A 19293-nucleotide genomic window follows, 5' to 3' on the forward strand; every position below is an offset into this window, starting at 1 on the left:
TGAGGGTATGTGGAAGTGTAACTGAGGGTACAAATTGTGGAGAATGTTAGTAGTTTATGTAATGATGAGAGTTTGGAAAGTGAGAAAGTTTGGAACAGACACAGGCTGAAGAAGGCAAGGACTGGCAAGGTATAACAGGGATATCAGGACTGATAAGAGGTGAACGATGTGAAAACAAAACAAAACAAAAAGAATTCCTGTCTGGATCTTGGCTTACACTGGGACTTCCTGAATGGAGAAAGCAACTAACACAAATACCCCTATTTATTTATTTTATTTGATACTATTGTTTATTGTCACTGTCTTTGTGATTGTTAAATGTTTATGGTATATGTAAGTATAAATGCAAATGGTATACGGAAATGTAATTGTTAATGGTAAATGGAAGTGGAAGTGCCGCAAGAGAACGCATCCCGTGCTGCTCTCCCTCACCGCCCCCCCCCCCCATCCTCTGCCGCTTGTGATCAGAAAGTAAACAAATCGTTACTTCCGAATAGGGACAAAAGCACAACATTGGAAGTGCACGTGCCCTTAATTTAGTGTTAATTATTACCCCTGCTAGGACCAGTATTACAGACAAAGTAAGTGATCAATTTGGTATGGGTAGTAGAAACCCCAGGTAGGGATAAGAATGCAGTGTCTCATACAGGTTAAGAAAGGCAAATACGATCACGGACTCTGTGGTTAGTGCAGAACAAAAACTTTTATTGTGAACAATGAACTTAAATAATATGAACTTGGTCAAGTGCCTTATTAAATATGACACTCTTATCACGCGTGATGGTGCTGGATCTTCCATCCTGCCCTGAGGAAGATTGCGCTGGAGCTGCACTCGTGCCTCGGGTGCCGTCCCGCAGCACCCAGTCTTTGGAACGAGGCACAGGCACTGTCAGTCTCAACTCCATTTCATTGTACCTCAGCAGTGTCTCCCGGTAATGGGAGATGAGGTCGTAAAGGCTGTCAAATATTCGGTTATTAGTCAGAAAGTACCTATGGCTGTTGGCATCCTGCCACCAATGGATGCGACAGTGCTGCACCCCTCCATTGCGCCAGATGGACAGGACGTAGTCCCCAATGAATGTCCCACTTTCTCTTACAGGAAAGGAGCCATCAGGAGCCCCCATCATGGTGCAGTGCTCCCTCAGCAGCCGCTCAGCGATGAGCCGCCCACTGCACCCTGGTCCCATCTTGCCATGGAACCATTCCTGCGCGAGATGCAGCTCGATGTTGGCGCTCACCTCCTTCTGCGCAGGTCGTCTCCACTGTCTGTTCCAGGCTGGGACTTCGTAGAGCGGATTCCATGCGTAGATTATGGGGTCGTCCGTGATTTGAGAATCTGCGATCTGCTCCCGCTGCTCCTCCTCCATGATTTGAGAATCCACCGTCTGCTCCTCATCCATGATTTGACTACCCGTCGTCTGCTCCGTCTGCTCCTCTTCCACGATTTGGCTATCTGCCGTTTGCTCCTCTGTCTTCACCACTTGCTCCTTGGTCATACACGAACCCATGGTCTCTTGCCACTCACTCCAAGCCGCCTCAGGTTTGGCGGGCTTGCCAATGGTCTTTATAAGATCTGCTCACACCATGCCAGGTGTGCAAGCTAGACATCCCGGGATCATGCCAAGAGGGTCTGTCTGGCAGGAATAGTTACAATCTTTCGGTTTTATCCTTCCTTGTCTGCTGAATTGTTTGCACCTCTGAAGGTCTTTTGCTAGTCCGAGCAAGAATGTCTTCATTTTCTCCCAATAATATATACATTAAAGGAACTGAAGTAAGGGACCCGGACAGATTTATTTATGGAGCTTGGAAATTATATTGAAAGAGGGGCTGTAGTGAAAGAATTGGGAAGAACAATAGCAGCTGCACTAGATCAGGACCTGAAGATCCCAGGATGAGTTTTTCCCCAGTGGACTGAACGCGTTGTGCACACAGCAGTGTAAAGATGTTTGTTTTCTGGTAGATACGGGAGCGAGACAACCACTCATGACTGGTCTCCAACTGGATTTAACTCCATTTACCACCACTCTCTGGGCCCGGCCCTCCAGCCAGCTCCTTACCCAGCCGAGAGTGTACCCATCCAAGTCACGGGCTGCCAGCTTTTGCAGGAGAATAGCATGGGAGACAGTGTCAAAGGCTTTGCTGAAGTCTAAGTAGACCACATCAACAGCCTTACCTTCATCCTTCAGACGGGTCACAGGGTCGTAGAAGGAGATCAGATTGGTCATGCAGGACCTGCCTTTCACGAACCCATGCTGGCTAGGTCTGATCTCCTGGTCATCCCACACCTGCCGCGTGATCTCCCTCAAGACAATCCGTTCCATTACCTTCCCTGGCACTGAGGTCAGGCTAACAGGCCTGTAGTTCCCCGGATCCTCCTTACAACCTTTCTTGTAAATGGGAGTCAAGTTGGCAAGCCTCCAGTCTTCTGGGACCTCACCCGTTAACAAGGAGCGCTGACAGATAACAGAAAGCGGCTCAGCGATCACTTCTGCCAGTTCCTTCAGCACTCTTGGGTGAATCTCATCCGGCCCCATGGACTTGTGGCAGTCCAGTTGGAGCAGTAATTCCCTGACCTCTTATGAGGATTAGGATTAGGCTCTTGGACTACTCACTATATATGGGGTAAGATGACTGACTGATAGTTATAGTATTTAGAAAGACAGTCCTGAGCAAGGCCTGTATTTAATGGTCAGGTCAAAGGAAGAGTCAGAGGGCATGAGGGAACACCATAAAAACAGGTTTATTATTTCTTCAACAGTATGTAGTTACTCCTGCTTTACCTACATTTTAGTGTTTGGTTTGCTAGAAGAATTAAAGCAGTTCACATTAAAGCTAACTAGAATCATAGAATCACCAAGATTGGAAAAGACCTAAAAGATCACCCATTTCAACTGTCCAGCTATCACCAATGGCTCCCACTAAACCATGTCCCTCAACACAACATCCAATCGTTCCTTGAACACCCCCAGGGTCAGTGACACCACCACCTCCCTGGGCAGTCCATTCCAGTGCCTGACCACCCTTTCTGAGAAGAAATACTTCCTAATGCTCAGCCTGAATCTCCCCTGCTGCAGCTTGAAACCATTCCCTCTGGTCCTATCACTAATGACACGAGAGAAGAGCCCGACCCCCAGCTCACTACAACCTCCCTTCAGGAAGTTATAGAGAGCAATGAGGTCTCCCCTGAACCTCCTCTTCTCCAGGCTGAACATTCCCAGTTCCTTCAGCCTCTCCTCATATGGTCTGTGCTCCAGACCCCTCACCAGCTTTGTCACCCTCCTTTGAACACGTTCCAGGGCCTCAATGTCTTTCTTACAGTGAGTGGCCCAAAACTGGACACAGTACTCGAGGTGTGGCCTCACAAGAGCTGAGGACAATCACCTCTCTGCTCCTGCTGGCAGCACCGTTTCTGATGCAAGCCAGGATGTCATTGGCCTTCTTGGCCACCTGAGCACATTGTCGGCTCATGTTCAGCCAAGCATCAATCAATACCCCCAGGTTCATTTCTTCTGCACAGTCTTCCAGCCACTCCTCCCCAAGCCTGTAGCATCGCCCGGGGTTGTTGTAGCCGAAGCGCTATTCCGCATCAAATCATCATGCAGTGCACTGCAAGTAAAAGAATTAATGCTTCTGCTCCGATCTCAGAAGCAAAGAATGAACCATGACACCCAGAAGACTCTGCTTTTTCATTTCTGTCTTCTGGGGGGAGGGAAAGATCTGGGAAGCCGCAAGACTCTCTCTTTGCTCCCTGGTGGGTCAGAGTGAGGACTTTAGAAACTCTCTCTCTCTCTCATGTATTTGATTTATTAGCTTCAATCCCGTTAACTTGTATTTCACTACTGTAATTAGTAAACTCGGTTTGTTTTCCTCCTCAGATCACTGCTGCTGTTTTATTTCCTTTCATTCCTTTTCCTTCCTCCTTTTTGGGCTGGTGGGCCTGTGGGCTTGCTGTGCCCCTGTCATGGACACAGATCTAGAGATAAAAAGTGACACTGGGGAACACCACTAGAGACCAGTCACCAGCTGCGTTTAACTCCACGCACCACTGCCCTCCGTGCCTGGGTGCCCAGTCAGTTTCTTAACAGGTGAAGAGTACTTCAGAAGTAGGAAAATGGCAGATTAGTAATAGAACATGCTCCTGATATAATGCTCCAATATGGTTATCCTGTGAACGAGATGTGCAGTGGTGATTAACAGCTGATTTTCAGTACTTAAATGCCAACACATCTGTTGATGGTGGCAGTGCCAAATATTTCTATTTCAACAACTACACTGCAAGCTACTACATAACCTTGCATGGCAGTTCTAGACATAAAAGACATGGTCTTCTTGGTCTCTTTACTGGAGGGATATTTAAAAAAAAAAAAAACAACAAAAAACAAAACAGACAACAATATTTTTCTTGGGAAGGCATAAAACACACCTTTATTATTGATGAAAGCCCTCACCAAAGAAAAGAATCATGGAGTTATCGAATCATGGGGGCTGGAAGGGACCCACAGTGGCAGGAAAATGCACAGCTCCCCTGGACAGCCCGTTCCAGTGCTCCATCACCCTCACTGTAAAGAAGTTCTTCTCCATGTGTTATGGAACTCACTGTGTTTCAGTTTTTGCCCGTTGCCCCTTGTCCTGTTTCTGTACACCACTGAAAAGAGCCCGGCTTCATCCATTTGACTCCTGCACTGTAGATATTTATAAACAATTGTGAGATCCCCTCTCAGACTTCTCCAGGCTCAACAGTCCCAAGCCTCTCAGCCTTTCCTCATATGTGAGAAGCTCCAGGCCCCCAGCCATCTTTGTGGCCCTTTACTGGACTCTCTCTGCAAACTCCCTGTGCTTTTCTAACTGGGGAGCCCAGAACTGGACTTAGTACTCCAGATGGGGCCTCACCAGGGCAGAGTAGAGGAGGAAGATCACCTCCCTTGACCTGCTGGCCATACTCTTTCTGGCGTGCCCCAAGCTACCATCGACCTTGCCCACACGGGCACACTGCTGGCTCATGAACAACCTGTTCTCTATTGGAAAATCTAGGCCCTTTTCTGCAGAGCTTAGGTCAGCCCGTAACCTGTACTCTATTCAGAGCCAAGATTAGCCTCTCAACAGACCATCTGTGAAACCATTCTTACCAAATGTCCCCTCTATACAAACACACCACCCTGCTAAAAAGCCACCGTTGCACACTGACAAAGGAAAAATGTCATGGTCTACCTGGCCAACTGACTGCATCAGTCCTTTGAAAACCTGTGCTGGGTATAAATACATCTTAATCAATGTGGAAATAATACATGGACTGATTGTGTATTTCAAATGCCAGAAATATAATGGGTAGGGTAAACGAAAAGTAGCTCCACCCCAGCCACAACCGGCATGAGCAGCCCGCGCATGCCTGCCCTGCCTGTCCTTCCAGCCCTGCCACTGCTCAGCAAGGTGCCATCCCAGCTCCACACGCCAGAGGCCTCTCGGAGTCCTGGGAACAGTCCTGGGCCGCTCCCTGCTATGGGAAGCGGCTGCTCTAACTGCAGCAGGCCCAGCCTGCCTTGGGCGCTGTCCTGAGTAAGGGAGGCCCGGATGGCCACGGCTCGCCGTCAAGGGGGAAGGCGGCAGCTGCTCCACGGGCTATGGAGGACAGCACTGGCAGCCCACTGCATTGCCAGAGGGCAGCTCTTTGTGAGGTCGGCGATGACATCGCTGCCCGGGACTGTGACAGCACCATGGTGGAGGTTCCGTCAACCCTCAGAGCAGCCCTGGGCTCATTGTGCCGCCTGGAGTGGTGAGCGTCTCATCCTCCTCCCTTGCAGCTGGGCACGGTTGTCTTGTTCTGAGGTACCCCGGTACCACAGGGTGCTGACAATGGCTTCTGCTTGGGAGAGGAAGTGGCTTTACTCTGATCTGGGGAAGAAAGTGGTGTTCCTCCCCAGTCTCCTTCTCCATAGGGAGTTCACAAGCACTGGGCTCCCCAGGATGCTTGAGGGAGTGCTGCTCCTGGCAGATGTCTCAGGTAGGCTGGGCATGGTGGAGCCCCCACAGACATGAGCCCCTGGGATGCTCCTGGCCCTCGGGAACCCTGCCCCAAGACAGGGTGGCCATCTCGTCACTGCGCAGGCGTCCTGCCGTGCTGCACAAAGAGCGGACCAACTTCTCCTGGGCTGTCAGCCAAGGCAGTGACGAGTGCTGAGCTGGGGCCAGGGAAGGGGTGAGCTACAGGCACACAGACGTGTCCTGATTTGCGGGTGTCTTTCTGGCAGGTTTCACTGCCTTGGCACACAAGTGCTTCATTCGGAACGGTCCAGAGAGAGGATCTGAGAAGCTGGCAGAAGCTCTCAATGACTACATGGGCTACATTCTGGAGGGTAAGAGCCGTGCTGCTGGGCTGTCGGGCATTGAGCGCTGAGGCTCGCTCACTGTGGAGAGAGCCGTGCTGAGATTTCTGGAGCTGTGCCCAGCTTTCTGGAGCTGTGCCCTGGTCCTGCACAACCAACCACAGCACTCCTCTATGGGCTCAGTGGCTCTTCCCATGGCTCCTGGAAGAAGGCATCCCCATAACTCAGCTTTTCCTTCTCTTTGCAGAGATTCTGGCGTTTGGAGGAGATGTCCTGAAGTTTGCAGGTGTGTCCTTAGGAGGAGGCAGAGTCAGCATCCTGCTGATGCACAGCGTCTCCTGCGGGAGCCTCCTGGATTCCACCTTGCTTTTAGTGGAGAGCAAAGGGGAACTGCTTTGCCTCCAGCTTTGAGCAGGGCTTCTCCTTGTGAGATAAGCAGGGGGGTCAGGACGGGAGCCCTGTCTCTGAGTGCTGAGGGGCACTGGTGGTGGGGGGTGTCGGCCTCACTGCTGTCCCACACCATCCAACTCTCCTGCTTGGCTGCCCTGGAGGTTGCTGTGGCTGGCCTGACAGATGGGAGGTGTCCCTGAAGTCAGGCTGCCCCAGAGGTCCTTCAGGATGATGCCTTCCCACAGTCCCATCTTTCTGGGCATGCTGGCCAGCCGCTTGCCACTGTCCCTACGGCTGGGCGCAACTCAGGAAGAGTCAGCCCTCAGGACAGCCTTCACCTTCCTCTCACTTTCCCCAGGGGATGCCGTGCTGGTGCTGTGGAGAGCATCAGGACCTGAGCTGCCTGTGGCCATCAACCTGGCGCTGCAGTGCTGCAGGAAAATCCAGAAGAATTACGGCAGTCATGACACTTACCTGGGTCACAAGCTCCACCTGAGGATAGGTACGGGCACTGATGGGTCAGCTGTGCCACGTGTGCAGCCCCACTACTCTCCAGAGCCGATGGACAGCCTCCCGTGACAGCATCTGCAGGGCAAGCGGGAGGCAGCGAGGGCAGGGGAGGACAGGACTCCTTCCCTGCCTGCCTGGCGTTGGCTGTAGCACAGGCCCCTCTCTCCCAGTGAGGCTCCCAGAGCACAGCCCACTCTATCCATGCAGGCCCCAACGTCTGACTCCACTGGGAGGTAGATCCCACACCCGGTCTGCAGACAGGCACCTTTGTCCCGCTTGCCCCTTGAGGGATGTGTCACCTCAGAGACGCTTCCTCAAGTTCTACGAGCCCAACAGCCAAGGGCTGGTGTTTTTCATGACAAGCAAAGGGGAACTGCTTTGCATAATGGCTTTGAGCCAGGCTTCTGCAGGCTCTCCTCACACCACGGACAGCATGCCTGGTCAGCAGACTGTGGGTGGGGACTTCACTTGGGACTTTTGCTGGATCTCTTCTATCCTCCTCTCTCCGGGTCTCCCTGTTTGCTTTTCTTCCCTTCCCCTCGAGGTCCCACTTCCCCAGCTCTCTGGAAGGCTCTTGCCTCAGGCAGACACTTGCAACCCGCCTTCACGTAAACAGAGCAGATGCTGCTCAAAGCTGCTGCTCTGCTGGCCTTGCGCTGTAGGCTGCTGGCTGAGACGCCCAGCAGTGCCAACACATTGTCAGAGTTGACTTTCTTTGCCTCTTTGTAGACTCCTGTTTCTGGGACCTGTGTCACTATGGCCCCGAGAAGGATGCATGAGGCCCTTCCCCTCCCTGGTGCCTGTCTCCAGGCTGGGTGTCAGCTGAGCTTGGTGCAGCTGGGGCCCACTGGGTTCCAAAGGTTCCCTGTACTAACACCACCGGTCTCTCTGTCCCCAGGGATCTCCGCTGGGATTCTCTCCTTTACTTCTGTCAGAGGTGGGGATCGTCAGTTCTTCTTCATCTGCAACTGGACTCTGGATGATGTAATCGAGGCCCAAGGCCTTTCGGCTAACCATCAAGTCATGCTGTCACACACCTGCTGGAAGATGTGTGAGCAGCAACGAATCAGGGCCAGGCCTCTTGCTGGCGACAGGGCCATGAAGGTGGGTGGATGGGGTGGCACTGAGCCCTTTGGAAGACCCACACCTGGGTGGGGAGGCAGCTGAGAGGCTGAACACGTGGCCACAGCTGTAAGCGTAGGCAGAGAGCCGAAGACATTGGCTTTGCACCGCAGCTGAAAGTCCAGAGAAGTGGGCTTGCCCTTCACTGGGAAGTGAGAGTGGAGGTGCTGGCCCTGTGCCCTTGGGCTTCTGAGGAGGCCAGTGGCATTCCTTTCCTCCTGTGTGTCTTCAGGTGGTGGGAATGAGGCGCTTAGATCACCAAGAATACATTGATGCAGTACTCAGGCTGAGCGAATCCAGAGGAGAGAGGCGTTTGGAAGGAACGGGTGAGTCCTGTGACTGGCTGAAAGGTGGGGCCTGCCTGCTTCACAGACAGGAACAGGAGCAAGCACAGGAGACTTTTCCTTGCCGTCTCCAGCTTCTCAAGGCCCTGTAGTCCTGCCCTGCCAGTGACGGCCTGCGTTTCCTTTCCTTAGGCCTCCGAAGGCCATCTCTTGTGATGTCCATTGATAGTGAAGCGGAAAAGTGGCTGGAGAAGCACTTATCGACAGCTGTTCTCCGGAAGGTATGGCCAGCGCTGCTGGCAGCTGTGTGTAGGGAGGGCAGAAAGCAGTGTGGAGTTCTTGGGAAAAGGGGCAGCCAAAGGAAAGAGCAGTCTGTGGCGAGAGCCCGAGGAAAAGAGATGTGCTCTTCTCTTGCAGCTTTCTGAGGGTGTGCCGCTGGAACTGTTCTCTGAGCTACGGCCGGTCACCAGCCTCTTCATCCAGATGAAGTTTGCCGACAATATCACCATGTTGGAGCTCAGCAAGACCCTCAGCAATAGCAGCAAGATGATTTCAGAAATCATCATGCCTCACAAGGGTGAAATCAACAAAACTCTTCTGTTTGACAAAGTGAGTGTGTGACAGCCATCCCACCCCTGGGATGCCTTGGCCTCTTTGGCAGCAAGGGAATGGGAAGCAGTTCTGCCCTGCTGCTGGCATCTGTGGTGGTGGGTTGACCTGAAGCTCCGCTGGTCTCCCCGGTGCCCGTGGTGAAATGCATCAGCTGCTGGCCATCAGTATTGTAAAACAAGACGTACTGCACCTCTTCTTTGCAGGGCTGCACCGTCCTCTGCGTGTTTGGATTTTCTGGTGCAAAGCTGGCCTACGAGAGCACCCACGCCTTGCAGTGCGCTCTGCGGATCTTCCACAAGGCCTCCACATCTCTGAGAAATCTCCGGTGAGTGCACATGATGAGGGGTGCGTGCTGCCTGGGATGGCGTGAGGGGACTGATGAGCAAGAGACATGCCTTCTGGCTTGTCCTCCTTCGCCCCTGGCAGGAAGGAGGTGGTGTCAGAGGTGGCGGGTTAGCCCCCAACAGCCAGGCACAGTCCCCCAAGTACTGCCTGACAGTCATTGTGCCAGAGCAAGCCCTCACCAGGGCGCAGAGCTCCTCAGTGCCAGAGGCAGGCTCCTGTGGGCAATGGGGACAGGAACAAGGCCCAGGCCTGGTCCCTTGACCTCCAGTTGCTGCCACTGCGGGTGGTGTGCAGGCAGCACATGCTTGCCTACCTGCTAAGGAGAAGAGCCTGTGGCCTGGCGCAGGTTGCAGCCATCATACCCTGGGGGAAGGCTCCAAAGAGTCTTGTGTGTGCCCTGCCTATGTCCCCTGCCCCCAGACTGTGTTGTGCCCCAAGCTCTCCAAGTCCCCAAGACCCATGCTGGTGCGTGTGGTCCCAGTGCTGAGGAGGGGAGAGGTGGGAAGGGATGGAACAGGGCAATCAGGACTGCAGCAGGACTGCTGCTGAATCCACATCTCCCTCTCTGTGTGCCAGGCTAGTGTCTGCTGCGGTCAGCAGTGGAATGGCGTTCTGCGGCCTCACTGGTCATCCTGAGAGGTTTGAATACACAGGTAGGCCTCCTTTGTCTTAGGAGTGTGAGGCTGGCATGGATCTTCTTCAGCCTGTTGGTCTGGACGAGGAAGATGGGCTGAGGCAAGGACATGCCGCAGCCTGCTGGGGCCTTGAGGTGGGAGGATGGGCTCAGAGTCATGTGGCTCCCTTTGGGTCTGCTTACCCTGCATTTGGGTTGGCTTGTGCCCGCGAAGGGTGGTTGCCCTTTACCTTGAAGGTTTCCCAGCAGCGCTGATGTTTGCTCTTTCTTTGTGGCAGCCCTTGGCTTTAGGGTGAATTTGGCCGCCCGCATGATGATGACCTTCCCAGGAATGGTGTGCTGTGATGCAGAGACCTGTGCGGCCTCTTGCCTGCCAAGTGACTGCTTCCAGGAGTTACCAAAGAAAGTCATGAAAGGTGTCGGCACTCTCATCACTGTCTATCAATACTTGGGGATCACCAGGAAGAAGTAAGTGTTCTCTGAGTGATGCAAGTGAGGGGAGACAGGCCTCAGGGGTACAACCTTGGCTGGCAGAGAGGAGTTCTGCATCAAGACTAGGCTGCTCTCACACAGATGTCCCTTGTGTTGTGCTCCACCACGCATAAGACTAAGCCAACAGCCATTCTGCTGCATGGGGTGGTTTTTTTCCCCAGCTGCTTCCCAGCAGGAAGTGTTGGGTGTTCTGCTGGGGGAAGGTAGGCTGCTGGCATGCTTTGCCTCCTGCTGCCTTCCTGTTCAGTCCTCTGTGTTCTTCTGGGCCCGGCTTTGACCTTGTTGTTGGAGGGAGTTTTGAACACAAATGCTACCGTCTTTTGGAAACCACTGCAAGACTTGAGCCAAAGGTGCCAGCAGCTTGGGCATCCCAAGCCACTAAGTGACACAGGTCTTCCTTTCCCAGAATCTTGTTTTGCTTGTCCAGGCTGGCAGAGCAGTCAGCTAGCCAGCAGCACAGCCCAGTCTATTTCCTCATCTTGGATTTCTTTGGCTGCTGCCACCACCAAGGGACTTTTCTTAGCTTTGGCTGTCCTGCTGTGGCTTCTGGAGTTCCTTATGCTTGAGGCTGTCCTAGCATGTCACCTGCAGCTTTGGCCAGGGGAACATGCTCTGGTAACAAAGCAGGCTCTGCGTGCTCTGGCTTCTGACCAACTGAGGGACCCATTTTCTCTTCTCCCCCTTCTAGCCGATATGACATGAGCCTTGCCAAGGAGAAGTCATGCTATGGTCCCTTGCTGGGTAGGTAGAGAACTCATCTGAAGCCCAGTTGCTCCCCTTTGCTGAGTGCCCAGGGGCTGTGCTGTAAGCTGCCCCTGGCATGCAGCTGAGCCCCATGCAGCTGCTTCCTCCCTCCCTCCCTCTATGCTGTAGGATGGGGGAGAGAGCTGGAGGGGCTCCTCGCTTTTCAGCACACTGCAGCAACTCGTTTCCTTGTGGGTATGTACAGGTCGGGAGGCGGAGATTGACCTCTTTGAATGCCACTTAGAGGCCTACAAGTATTTGGGAGAGCCACACATCCTGGCATTTGTGGGCATTCAAGGCTCTGGAAAGAGCCACTTACTCGCCGAGCTGGCTGCTTTAGGTCAGGCTGCTGCGCACAGGTAAGCACTTTGGAGCCATTGCTTTGGCACCTCTCTCCCGCTTGTCCCCTGGTGTTGGTGGAACACTGCAGTCCGTGTGCTGCTGTGCCCAGCCCTTGCACTGCAGCCTCCCAAGAAATCCTGCTGCAGACCTGAGCAGCACCAGCCTCCTCGGAGAGTTCCAGCTGGCTTTGTGAGCCACTGCTTTCCTGCCTTGTCCCTGGGCCAAGCCCAAAGCCCAACGAGGTAGAAAGGGCTCCAGCTCTGGAGCTGAGGGGAAGCAAGGTAGCCCGTCTCAGAAATGCTGCTTGCCCCCTGGCTGTTTTCCAGATGCAGCACTGAGGCAGAAAAGCCTTGCTGCGGGCCGGGCGGCAGACCTGCCACCTGCTGAGGCCTTCCTTCTTAACCCAGTGAGGGCCTCTGCAGGGGACGCGTAGTATGACCCGGTCTGGGGCAGTGGAGGTGCAGGGGCCATGGTCAGCCCTGCCAGTGACTGGCCTGCAGCTGCCCCTCGAGGCTCTTTTTCATACGATGAGTGGAACTTGGTCCTCTATCCAGGAAGCACTTGGACATGTGTGGCTGAGGAGTCCCACTTTCCTCTGCAGAAAGAACCACATGGCTCACCCATAAAACACTGCTGTCCAGGCAAGCTTGAGCTACCAGGAGGCAATTCTGGATCTCTGAGTCTTCTGCTTTTGCACCACAGGGTCATCACTGTGTCACTGATAGAGGAGAATGTGAGGCAGCCCTTCTCTGCCATCCGTCTGCTGGTGGCCAGGGTGCTGGGTCTCCAGGCCAGTGAGACCTGCAGTGACAGGCAGCGTACTCTGCAGACCCTGTTCCAAGGCACCATAGAGGAGAGCAGCTACTGCCTGCTCAACGATGTTTTCTTTGTTGAGGTGAGAACAAGAGGCCATCCTGCTTGGATGCTCTGCTGGGAGCAGCTCAGCTCAGAGCAGGCATTCGTGGGGGCTTGTACCCCACCTGTTGGATTCCTGTGCCTGGGAGTCTCCCAGTGCATGGGGTGCTCCTGTGCCACGCATGTGCCCCGTGTCTTGTTCTGCACCCTGGAAATGGCATTGAAGACTTGCTGGTGTTGGCCGCATGCAAAAGCAGAGGCATTTTGCTCAGCATTCTTGCTGTGGGGGATAGTTGTGCCTAGACCTGCTGCAATGTTCCTCTCTATCTTTCCTGGACAGTTTCCCATCACAGACGAGGTCCACAAGATGAGTTGCAGTGAACTGGCCAGTGCATTCCACCTGACTTGTACACGAGTGCTAGAGAAGGTGAGCATGTCTCCTTCCTCCTGCCTCACAGGAGCCAAACACCCATGCAGGCTGCAGGCTCTGGGCTGAAGCTGACTGAGGAGGTGGCAGGATGACGTGCCTGGGTCACGGCCCTACGGGAACCTTGCCCAAGTTCCCTCTTTCTGCCCGGGAACTGATGTTAGGGAAGACTTTACAGTCTCATGGGAACAAAGTTGGTAAACTCCTGGAGGGGGAGGTGGCTGAGGAGGGGCTTCTGAGTATCCCCTTGTCTTGAGGAGTGAAAGGCTAAGTGCCCTCCCCGGAAGACACTCAAGAATCCACTGGATTCTACTCGGAACTGTCTGTTTCTTTCAGGTGCTTGGAGGGGAATTTGGCTTATTTTTCATCGACAATGCCCACTTCCTCGACCCTAAGTCCTGGTGTATCATGTGGCCCCTGCTCCAAAGCATCACGGTCTTTATGGTCATGAGCTTAGCTCCCGGCCATGACAGGGCAGAGGACATTTTCAAAGCTGCCACAGAAAGCAAGACATCTCAGAGAATCACCTGTCATCATCTGGAAGGGCTGAAAGCTTCAGCTGTGGTGCAGAAAGCCTGCCAGGAGCTTGGTGTGTGCAGCATCCCCAGGGAGCTAGCAAGGTAAGCCCAAGTCCAGCACTCTTCTGCACTTAGATAGTACATGTCCTTGTCTCTCCTTAGGCCTGGCCATAGCAGGCATGAGCTAAGAATTGGCAAGTGCCACGAGGCAGCAGAGTGTGGATGGTGTCAGCCCTTTGCTGTTGCCGTGGTTTGCTGTTCTGTGCTTTGGGCATTGTCCACCAGCCTTTCCCAATGGATTCCCGGGAATGTTGCAGATTTGGGGGGTCCCAGACAGACAAGCCCCTTCCAGAAGCCAGGTGTAGCCTTGTTGAAGAGGCTGGTTATCCTGCGAGGCCTGAATGACTCAGCACCCATCAGAACTGTGCTGCACCTTACTTCCCTGGTGTTGGTTGTCCTCCTGCCCAGGTTCCTGATCCAGAGAAGTTCTGGCATCCCATATTACTGTGAGGAACTGCTGTGCTACCTGCGTTGCAACAACATGCTCTTGTTGCACACCGGGATGCCGGAGGAAGGAAAGGACAACTGGCAGAGCCTGATGGGTAAGCACCCTTGTTGCCAATCAGCTGTTCACTGTGGCACATCCTCTCCCACACAGCTGTGCCTTGTGTCTCCCCAGTGACTCTGGGTGGAGGCTGACCCTGCACCCTTGGGAACTGAAAAGCACGGTGGGAATGCCACGGCAGTAGCAATGCCAGGCAGAGCACTGTTGCTTAGGGGCAGCCTGTGCAGGCTTTGCCTTGTGGAGCATCCGTGGCAACTTCCCTGGCTCTGGAGGTAGCACTGTCAAAAGCAGCAGCACCACCATGTTCTGTTGTGGGACATTTGTTTTCCATCTGAGAAGCCTGGAAGTTTTGACTGAAGGGCATCTGGTCTGAAGCTGGTGTGAAGACAGAAGAGAGGGAGGGCAATGCACATGAAAGCTTGCTATGGGAATCAACCAGCTTGCCCTGTTTACTGGCCCTGTTCAGTGCAGGCCAGGCAGCATGCCGGACCATGACAGGTACAACTTGTCGCACCTTATTCATGCTCCCCCTGCTCTACCCATCTTCTGCAGCCACGGCGTCTCCCAGTGTCACAGCTGCCTCAAGCTCGGGTACCGGGAGTGACAGCGAAAGGATCTGTGCCATCAGACCAGGTGTGAGCCTCGAGAACCCCATGCTGCCGGTGGCCTTGAAAGGTGAGGAGCTGAGCAGCGCTCATCCGGTTTGTGTCTGTGCCCCAGCTTCCTCTCCTGGGCACCTGCGTGCTGCAGAGTCGCCCTTTCAGCCTCAGAGCTCTGCCAGGAAGGTGACTTCAGTCCAGGCAGGAAGAGCCGCGTGATCTCATGGGCTGTGGTTTTCCCCTGTGGGCAATGGACCAGCTCTGAGCCGACTGGTGAGCTGCGTGCCAGGGGCTGGGGAGCTCTGAGTCCAGCTCTGGGCTGCTGAAAATGCTCTGTGTTCTCTGTGCACCGCGGGGCATGAACCCAGTGCAGATCTAGTAGGTCGCACAGTGGGAAACTCATACCTGCTGGATTGTGCCCTCCCCATCATTGGTTGGGAGCATTTTTCTGCCTCTGCTTTCCCTGGCTCCTGTGGCCTGTGGCTGTGAGAGGAGCAGACCCACCTTGAAGGTACCAGCTCTGGGCTCTGGTTTCCCAGCAGGTGCCATCCCGAGGAAAGGAGGCCAAAGCCTTCCCCGTTTCCTCTGGTGAAACTGCCCAGTTTCTCCAACCTCAGGATCAGGGACAGGCAAGACAGAATTGTGTTGCTGCTTCTTGGCAGAGATTGCTCTGGTTGAGCTGGACCGGATCGAACTAAAGAAGCAGATGGTCCTGAAGTTTGCAGCCATCATAGGGCCGGTGTTTACCACCCACCAGCTGGTTCACTTACTTCCCACTGATGTAAAGCACATCATGAATTTATTGCTGGACATGCTGGTGGAGGACAACATCCTGAAGCGGCTGAAGACCACCAGGAAGCCAGAAGAAATGCGAGGTGCTACAGAGGGGCTGGCCACCTCTGGGCAGGCAGGAAGCGGTAAGTGGTGGCTGCAGTGCACACCAAAGCATGGCCTTTGCCGCAGTCCAGGCAGCCTGAGGCCTGGCCCCACTGGCTAAGGCCAGGACTCGTTGCCTTGCAGGACTGGAGAGGCCTTCTGTGAGCACGGAGGCCACGCAGCAGCAGTCTGACGTCCTGGCCTTCTGTGCCCCACTGCTGTGGGAGGCAACGTACGAGCTGTGGCCTATGAAGCTGAGGGTCAGCATCCACCGCAAGTGTGCCGCCTTCCTGGAGAGGCATGCGCACAAATGCCAGAGGTGCCACGGGGGGGACTTTGTGGCCTTCCACCGCTTCGGCATCTCCAGCGCCCAGGAGCAGCAGAGCTGCCAGGACTCTGCTGACAAGTATGACCAGTGCAGCTGGGAGGCCTTGGTGCTTGCTGGAGAACACCTGCGGAGGGCCAGGACCTACCCTGCAGAGGGGATTCTAGCAGAGGGCAAGCAGACAACTTTGCAGGCTGAGGATGGTAGCAAGTGCTCCTGCCAGTGTGAAGCCATCGCCGAAGCAGTGCTTGCGCCCCTGGCTCGCCACTACATGGCAACGGGCAGCACTTCCCAAGCCTTCTATTACCTGCTGGAGTGTGCAGCTGCCTACCTACACGTCTCCAACAGCTACATGGTGAGCCATGCACTACTGGCCAGCATGAGCTGCCTTAGCAGGGAGGAGGCCCGAGGGCTCCCTCGGTTCCCCTGCTCTGCGCCTGTGCGACTATGTTAAGGCAGGCATGACCAGGAGGAACACGGGCCCTGCTACTGCAGATGCCACAGGAGGCAACAGGGAAGGATGGGGCTGGCCGCAGGCTCTGCATGAATGCTTATCTGCTGTCTGTGTGCTTGTTCCAAGGTCCTCACAAAGCTGAATGAAGCAGAGGTCCTGAGGAGCTCCATACAGAAAACAGGAAATGTCATAGACCGCTTTGAGGAGGCCGTCTTCGCCAGCCTCAAAGGAGAGGTAAAGAGGCAGGGAAAAGCAGAAGGGTGTCCGGAGGGATGCAGGCAGACGCTTTCCCTGCTGGCAGGGAATGCTCCTGCCATAGCCAGACCCCAGTCCATTCCTGCAGTCTCTGCAGGTCTTGGGCAAGTACTCTACATCTGCATGCCTTCCTCTTCCCTGTGCAGGTCTGCAGTAACATGCGACATGTGAAGCTGGCCAAGAAAATGAGCAGGCAGGCGCTGAGCCTATTGAAAAAGCAGTTCCCCGATACCTGTGCCGGGGCCTCTGTCAAGTCTTTGTGGGAAGGGTTGCTTCATGCTTTTCACGCCAGAAGCAGAATGTCCTTCCTTCCCCAGGAAGCTCGGTAAGCAGCCCAAGAGACAACATGGGAAAGGAAGAGCCATTTTGTACCTGATCCCATGCATCCAGGCCAGGCCCGCCTAGTTTTCAGCCCATTCCCAAGCCTTAGCAACACTGAAACATTCAGGTGTGATGTCTGAGTAGAGCCAGGGATGGTGCAGCCTCACGCTGCCTCCCATGCACAGCACACGAGAAGAATGCACTCCTTTGGGTAAAAAGCAGCTTGTGCTGAGGGTTGCACCTCTGGAGCTGCAGTGCCAGCACACACCCGCCCTGTAGCTGTCAGCTGCCCCCATCAGCACTTCTTCCTTTGCCCCTTCTTCCTGGCCACCCTCCTGGCATCAGCTCCCTTTCTCCAGCAGTGTAGCTGGCTAGCCCTGCCGCCCTGCTTTCCTTGCCCTGTCTGACTCTGTGCTCCACAGCCATGCCTCTGGGCCCAACCGTTTCTCTTGTGTGGCAGGAGGAAGAAGCAAGCCTGGCTGCTTTGGCGGAGCAGATGCCTCTCCTTGCTCAAGGACCTCTACAACCAGGAGGGCACACCTCGCGGGCAGAAGTTCTCCCGCCTGGCAGCACTCATGAAGGCCAACACAGACATCAAGATGCGCTTTTATCAGGCAGCAGAATCCCATGTTGGACAACCCTTCAATTAAGGAAAATAGGTCAGACTGTTTGGAGACCATCGACGCTGTGTACTCCAGCCGACCAGACTGTCTCAGATGAGAACATACTCGGAATTGTAGGGATGGGTACAACGTTTACCCACCAAGAAAAAATATCCAAGCCATGTAAACTACTGCATGGGTACCAGTGGTTATGCAGAGATGGACAGGCACAAAAAGCATTACCCTTACATTGGACAGGGACATGCAGTGCGGGATATTTGGTACCACAGTGCACGAAGAAACCCCACAAGGGCTTTTGAGAACCCCCTGACTCGGACTAGGTGCACGTACAACCCCCTAGCTAAGTACAATACAGGATTCCATAGCTTCTTAAGAATCCTTGTCCCAGCTCTAGGAATAGCTCAGCTAGAAAAGGCAATTGTGAATATCTCTGCAACCTTAGAAATAGTGGAAAATGCCACAACGGATGTATTACGAGCCATCCAAGAGGAGGTATCCTCCTTGTCCAAGATGGTGATTCAGAACAGGATGGCACTAGATCTATTGACAGCTAAAGAAGGAGGGGTATACACAATACTAAATCGGAGCTGCTGTGTATACCTAAGCAAGGACCTAAGGACTGAAACAGACTTGACGAAAATCTGGGAACAGACAAAGGTATCGCATAGGGCAAGTCAGGATAACACATATTGGGAAGGAGATTTATGGGATGCACTCACTAGCTGGCTACCAAATCTGGGATGGATAAAGCAGCTTTTCTTGGACAACCCCTCCCATGTTGGACAACCCTTGAATTAAGGAAAATAGGTCAGGTTAAAAGCTATGTACTTTCCTGGGGTGCTGAATTGGCAGCTGCAGATCTGACCTTGCTAAGCCAGCTTTTGGCTGCTGATAACATGCTTTTCTACAGACTCAGACAGTGCAGAGAGTGGATCTCCCATTTCTCCAAGTATCATCACTATATTCCTATGTCTGGAATGCTGACGGCAGGCTAGGACACTAAACTTCAAATTAACGAAGGAGCAGATTGGTGGAAGAAGTCATAACCAATGAGACAACTGGCCAAAGCCAGTCAAGGGTCCTCCAACCTGACCAGGTCAAAGAGCACACAGTGAGGAAGACCTTCCCCAGACAGACCACCAAACAACTACCGAGAGATATGACATATGTGCAGAGTCCCACACTGACAACCCTCTTTTACCTTCTCTATCTAAACAAACCATTTAATTTCTTATATTCATTCCCTCTTTTACCTTTTCTATCTAAATAAACCTTCATTCATTATATTCATTGTTTTTCGGCCTTTCTTGAGATCTGGAAAATGTCAAAACATCCCGTTTTCGTGCGCATTCTAGAAAAAATACTGTCACAAAGGGAAAGCCAAGCTGTGAATAGGTTTGCCTTTCAAAATAGAAAAGCATCTTGTGAAATTCATCAAAATACTTCTCTGGGACTTGATCAGTTAGACAGCATTTGAGCTCGCAGTACAGAGAAGCAAGACTGACGAACACTAGCCAGGCTTATACTTGGGGTCTGTCTTTGATAAGTGGAATTGCCCTCCATATTAGAGCTGTGTCTGAGTAACAGCCATGAGCAGGTTGAGAGCTTATGGGCGAAAATCAGGGATCAGTCCAGTAAAGGGCATTTAGTGGTTGGGGTCTGCTACAGGCTGCCTGACCA

General features: G+C 53.5%; 1 protein-coding gene across 1 annotated transcript; it reads left to right on the forward strand.

Annotated features, from left to right (window-relative positions):
• The first annotated feature begins 5679 nt into the window (after window positions 1-5679).
• On the forward strand, window positions 5680-17640 carry LOC140264558 (adenylate cyclase type 10-like). Its single transcript, XM_072360412.1, has 23 exons — window positions 5680-5998; window positions 6246-6350; window positions 6568-6606; window positions 7069-7212; window positions 8119-8324; window positions 8575-8668; window positions 8819-8907; window positions 9044-9235; window positions 9442-9563; window positions 10160-10236; window positions 10496-10685; window positions 11398-11450; window positions 11659-11812; window positions 12498-12690; window positions 12991-13077; window positions 13414-13697; window positions 14064-14197; window positions 14713-14835; window positions 15422-15676; window positions 15780-16315; window positions 16541-16648; window positions 16816-16994; window positions 17451-17640. The coding sequence occupies exons 1-23, from the start codon at window positions 5680-5682 to the stop codon at window positions 17638-17640; spliced, it is 3873 nt and encodes a 1290-aa protein (XP_072216513.1).
• The last annotated feature ends 1653 nt before the right edge of the window (window positions 17641-19293 follow it).

The sequence above is a fragment of the Excalfactoria chinensis genome, chromosome Z (genome assembly GCF_039878825.1).
Source record: "Excalfactoria chinensis isolate bCotChi1 chromosome Z, bCotChi1.hap2, whole genome shotgun sequence".
Lineage (NCBI taxonomy): Eukaryota > Metazoa > Chordata > Aves > Galliformes > Phasianidae > Excalfactoria > Excalfactoria chinensis.